The 6000-nt window shown below is 46.8% G+C and overlaps 1 protein-coding gene across 1 annotated transcript in view; it reads right to left on the bottom strand.

Annotated features, from left to right (window-relative positions):
* Nucleotides 1-2419: 2419 nt before the first annotated feature.
* Nucleotides 2420-6000, bottom strand: part of PDIA5 (protein disulfide isomerase family A member 5) — a gene marked incomplete at its 5' end in the record, with an annotated part of 83299 nt that continues 79718 nt past the window's right edge. The window contains 2 exon segments of the mRNA XM_080919472.1: nt 2420-2602; nt 3260-3394. Coding sequence (XP_080775598.1) covers nt 2522-2602; nt 3260-3394 — 216 coding nt within the window. The 3' untranslated portion in view covers nt 2420-2521.

The following is a 6000-nucleotide window of genomic DNA, read 5'->3' as shown; positions in this document are numbered from 1 at the left end:
CCATATATATATATATATATATATTCATATATATATACATATGAATGATTTACAAACGGCTGCCTATGAACTGAGAGTCTAAGAATCTAGCAGTTCTTCAGTCCACAAAGCTGGATGTCTCAGCTGGTTTTCAGTATATGCCAGAAGCCTGCAGAAGTAAGCTCTAATTCCAGGGAAGGAACAGACTCGCTAGGGAGCACTAGAGCAAGTGCTCCCAGCAAGTGCTCCCTTCTTCCACGTCCATTACATAGGTTGCCACAGAAGGTTTGGTCCATATTAAAGATGGATCTTCCCAGTTCAAAAGATCTGGATTAAAGGTTTATCCTCCCACCTCAAAGATATGGAATAGAAATAGGTCTTCCCATTTCAAATGATTTAATGAAGAAAAAAAAAAAATCCCTCACAGGTGTGCCCAGCAACCTTGATTTTAGTTAATTCTAGATGTAGTCAAGTTGACAACCAAGAATAGCCTTCACAGTTAGGAAAGCTTAATTTATAAATTAGGTATAATAGTGAATAGATAATAAGTAATACTAAGGCACTTATGACAATATGCTATAATAAAAGTTATTGAATGCCCATCTCTCTCTCTCTCTCAATATACATTCATATGTGGTGCTTACCCTTCTTGTGATGCGGATGGCGGCAATGCCTAAGTGAGGAGACTGAGAAGCTTGACCCAGGCATTGTAATGGAGTACCGGGCTTCTTGATCACAGCATGCAGAACTCCAATGGCTAATCTGGGAACACTCAAGATGGGGCCTGTTGACGGCTGCTCTTCCCTCAGAGAAGGAGGTGATGTGGAGGGTTGCCTGAGATTCTGGCTGAGCCTCCCACACCTCTCTGCCAGCTACATGTAATTCTATCCAATTTCATGGCCTTATGGTTCAGAGAGGTGATTGAGTACTGTAGACAAAGTTAATGGAAATTCAAGGGGAGACCATATTTATGCAATTATGAGGAAGTCATCTTCCATGTTGGAAACTTTCCAAGTGATGAGGCTGATTTGGAATCACTGAGCTCCTGGTAACTCTTCACACAGCTTCATAAGTAGCCCAGCAAACTCACTGACTCCCAAGGTTGGACTTTGGTAGAATAGCATTCTGGTTTGTGATCGTTACCCTTTAAGGAGGGGGCAGACATTTGTTTATATCTCTCTGGGAAAAGAATTCCCACAACAATTGTCTTCACTGATCTTCGATTCCCTGAGAGAGGCACAGCTGAGAACTTCTCCTAGTTCCTCCTGGTTCCTCCTGATGACTTGAGCCGAGGCTGAGGCCTGGCTGCCTCTGCTAGGTCAGGTCACTGCTGCTGCTAACCCGACTACCGAACCCGACTACCAGTGCATCCATGAGGTGTTTGAGTGGCCTGAGCAGCAGCTGCTTGTTAAGCAGTGCACTGAACTGCCGACTTCCAGACAACACCGATGGGAGTTGCTCAGAACCTTTCTAAACAGGTCCACTCCCCTCCCCACTCCTGGTATCCTCTCCTCTACTACCTGTGGTGGGCTACAAGGGAAGTTAAAGCATGTAAGAACCATCATTTTAAAAAGGTGAAAAAATTCAAGTTACACCCACCAAACTGTTTATGCAGCAACTTTGGTGGATCCTTAAAAACACTATACACAATGATAAAGGGCGAGCCTGACTGTCACATACCATATGATTTCATATCACATATCTGATGTAATATTCCTTAAAGTGATAGAACATTATAGAGAGGGAAAGCAGGCTAGTGGCTGCTATAGGTTAGTGAGGAGGAGAGGTAGCAGAAAGAGATTTTTGGCACTGGACAATTTTTTTTCTAACATAGCCCCATAACCAAAACTATCTTAAGAAGAATCAAGTTGGAGGCCTCACACTTTCTGGCTTCAAAATTTACAGATGGCAGATAGGAACATGGAACAGAGAGAAAGCCCACGCAGGCGACCAAGCGGCTTTCAGCTGCGGTGTCCACACCATCCGAAGAGTACAACACTTCCAGCAAATGGTCCTGAGAAAACGGCATAGCCACATGCGAAATAATGAGGCGGGGCACTTCCAGCACATGTGAAACTGAACTAAAAATGAACAAAACCCTCTGAGGATTAAAGCTACAGGCTCTTAGATGAGTGCATATGGGAAAACCACAAACCTGACAGCTCTCTATGCACGGCACCGGTAGCAGCAAAAGAAAAAACAAAGTAGCAAAAGTCCTGTATTTGTCCTTGTTCAGAGCACCCCTCTGCCCTGTCCCCCCACTCCCTCCCAGGGCCTTTCAGGATACAGGTGGTACTCAAATGGACCCCACCTCTCAGAGACGATGTGGAGGGTAGGCAAAATGAGTCTCCATCTTACATGATCCTGAGGGCTTGTGAAAACATGCTCTACCACTGAATAAATGGTTTAATTTTATTTCAAAATTGTACAAAAGGCCGTATGTGGCTATAAAAAACTGTCTTCAGCACACATGGAAATTCAGAAAGAACAAAATAGGTATCATTCACAGTGTAAAGGAAGGGCTCTCTTGTAGGAGGCAGGATTATAGCTCCTCCCTCCTTTTCTCTAGTCTCTTGAGGTCTCCCTCTCGGAGGGTTCGGATGAAACTGGTAAATCCCAATTCCTGAAGGATATGAAAGAAGAGAGAGAAAATAAGGGACTTAAACTGACCCTGAGCAATGTACACCCTTTAGTACCCCAACTCCTGGGCAGAATTATTGAGGTTTGGTCTTTTGCTATCAATTGTAATGTTAAGCGCGGGCCCCTAAGACATGGTTGTCCCAGAGGCAGAGAACGTTCATCCATACACCTTGGCCCCAAGTTATTTCTGATTGGTAAATAAAGATGCCAAGAGCCAATAGCTGGGCAGAAGAGACATAGGTGGGGTTTAGGTTTCCCAGGCTTGTGGGGGGTGGGGTGGAAGAGGACCCTTAGGTCTGGCCAATTGGAGTTAAGAGCAGGCCAGATGAAACGTAGTAAGTAATAACTTGGGGTTATCAATAGGAAAGTAGATTCTAATAGCATAGTAGGTAGGTATCTGCAAACTCTTGTGCTGTTTAAGGCTTATTGTGAACTTAAAGGTTGTGGGTGTGTTTTATCTGGGACCTAAATGATCTAAGGCAGCGTAGAAGCCCAGGGATGGGATTAAATAATTTCAACAACACAGAACCACTGGGAGGCACTATTGCCTGTGGCATGCCCCTCCACCCAGTTCCCTCCTATGTCCCGTCAGCCTGGAGTCCACCCTCTGAGTGGCTGCTTCTCGACCCACCCCACTCACCGTGCGGTCGCTCTCATACTTTTCCACGAGCTTCCCGTAGTGGTAGTAGTGGAAGGTGGGATAGGCTTTCACCGACTCCTGCTGACACAGGGCTTGGTTCTTGTCCTTGACACAGTCTACAGCAGCACAGGAAATCTAGGGGGTGAGGTGGGAGGATCAGCAGAGATGTCGCCAGTCACCACATCTGCCAGGGGCAGTGCTGGACCAAGGAGAAAAGTGTGTTGTACTCCAGCTTCCTAAGGGCAAATCTTGCCAGAACGTTAGGACTCATGGAAGATAACTTGCCACTTGGCACCTCAGTTTCCTTGGATAATGATCAATCCAGTCATCAGGACGTTACGAAGACTTGAGAGGATTCAAATGAGGCCTGTCAGCACATGACCAGCACTTAGCAAGTGTCAGCTGCTGTGATACTCAACTCCCACTGACCCCATAACTCTACACTGACCCTGATAGGAGGCGAGTACCCGTGCAGGGCGCTGGGTAAAGACCTTTCTCAGCTTTGTGTGTGAGCTGAGCTATGCTGGGGTGGCCTGGGGGTACAGTACACCAGAGGCTTTCTGCATCATTCACAGGCAAGCCAGGTCCTAAGGATGGAGAATGCAGGGGGTACATTCCAGAAACTGTTACGGAGTCCAGTCTCACTAAGCAGGTTTTGGTAAGAAAGTTCTTCACATGAACTTCAGCCTCTTGGTCCGCCTAACAAGCTGCCTTTGCCCGGCAGCTTTTTCTTGTTTGTTTTTTTTTTCAAAGGGAGAGATTATAAAGTAGAAGTTGGGGTGCTTTTATTTTGCCGAAGTCCACACACTGGGGACGGATGAGACAGAGTCATCCAGAGGCAATACACGAAGCAACATCTCAGGGTAGCAGGCTTGGGTAAGAGGCAAGCCCTTTCTCTTGTGCGACCTTGACTAAGTCCAGCCACCAAGCACCTGCTACGTAACAAATGAGATCACTCTAGAGCCTCAAGTCTGCTCTGCCAACATCTCTGAGACAATTCAAGTGTGCTGAATAATTCTGCTTGCTGCATAGCCACACAAGGCAGAGGTTGCTTTCCAGGAAAAAGAGCCACAGTAGTCATGGCTACTGGTCACTTACTATGCACCTAGGTAAGTGGCCATCTTCTTATGAGCTTGCGAGACTAACAACTAACATGGGCAAGGGAGTTCATACTCCCCATCCTGCCCGAGAGCACCACTGCAGTGCTCCCTCACCTCAGGCTTCCCTAAGCATCTTCAGCTTAATTGTTTTATACAACAAGACTTGGAGCGGAGTTTGCAAACTCACTGAACATAATCCATAGCTGGCTCGAAATCCCGTTCTATTTGGCCCGCACGGAACTTAAAAAGAAAATAAATTTGAATTAGCTGCCAATGTGGAAGGAGCCAGAAGATTTAATATAAAAATTTGGCTCCAAGTTTCTCTATAAACATCAGAAGATTGAATGGTACTCGCCCTGCGTTCCCACAGGCAGGGCCTGGCTGAGGAGGTGGGCATCTGTCTCCTCCCGGGAGGTTAACCCTGCACTTCACCAGCACCCACAATGAGCTTGATTCAGCCAGGCTAGCAGCTGGCTGCAGTGAGTTCCTGAGAACCCAGCTCATCTAAATTGTGTTCTCAGTTAGAAACACAAGGCAAATGCTCCTGTAGTCGCCCAACTATAGAAGTTCTTTCCCTTTGGGACAAGCACTTCTGACGTCATGGCCACCTGCACTGGATCCACTGCAGCTGGCCTGGGCTGGGGACCATTGCTCTTCTGCTCAGGATTTGACGAGCATTGCTCCAGGCCTGCATCCACTTTGAATTATGAATTCAACTTGTATACGTGCCCCGGAGCGGTTGGAAGTACATTGTATGGTTTTATAAATCTATTAAATTAAAAATGTATACTTGAGAATCCCTCACACTAGTTGTCAGCCACGCACACAGAATGCAGCTGCTCAAAGGGGGAAATCCAGGCTCCATTTCTACAGGAGCCAAGTGTGGCCGACATTCTTCAAGAAGAGTCTGTCCTCTGAGCTACCCACCTCACCTGTCCGAACACCCGTCCCATCAAGACCTACTTGTGATCATTACTGGTCTCCTGCACACAACATCCCCATAGTACACAAGACTCTACAATGCCGCTCTAGCCTTGTTTCCCATAAGCATGGCTTCCTGGAGTCTGTGTCTGTCCTTAAGGGTCCCCAGCCAAGGACTTGCTCTGACACCTGAAGTCTTGACCTGAGAGCTGCACCAAGCCCTCAAGTTGCAGGACTGAGGCTAATATCGAGTAAAGGGTGAAGGACAAATTCCCTGGTTTCCAGGACCTTTGAGTGGGACAACTCTGTGGCTCATGTCCTGGGAGGCCTCCCAATTGCCACCTGCCAATATCATACCTTCTTTGACTTCTTCCCTTTCATCTTACTTTCTCAGCTTCCTGTGGTACCTCCTGCAATCTCCTCCCAAGAGAATCCCCCAGCCGGGCGCAGGGCCTGCTTGTGGGAAATGTTAATTCGCAATGCTTGTGGTTCAGATTTGGACTTGGCTCCTTTCTAGCAAAGGAACTCGTTTAGGGCATCTCATCGTTTAACCCCTCGTGGGCTCTAGATTCCACACCAGGAAAGTGAGGAACAGAAAAACACCTACTCATCAAGCTACCGAGAGGATCACATGCCTCGCTGCTCAGTGGAATAAAAGTCTCCACTGCACCCGTTAGCATTCTGCTATTCCATTCTCAGTCAATCCTGCCATTCAGTTAA

This window comes from Micromys minutus (assembly GCF_963924665.1).
Source record: "Micromys minutus genome assembly, chromosome: 7".
Classification (NCBI taxonomy): Eukaryota; Metazoa; Chordata; class Mammalia; order Rodentia; family Muridae; genus Micromys; species Micromys minutus.
This window is presented reverse-complemented; position numbering and strand designations above follow the sequence as displayed.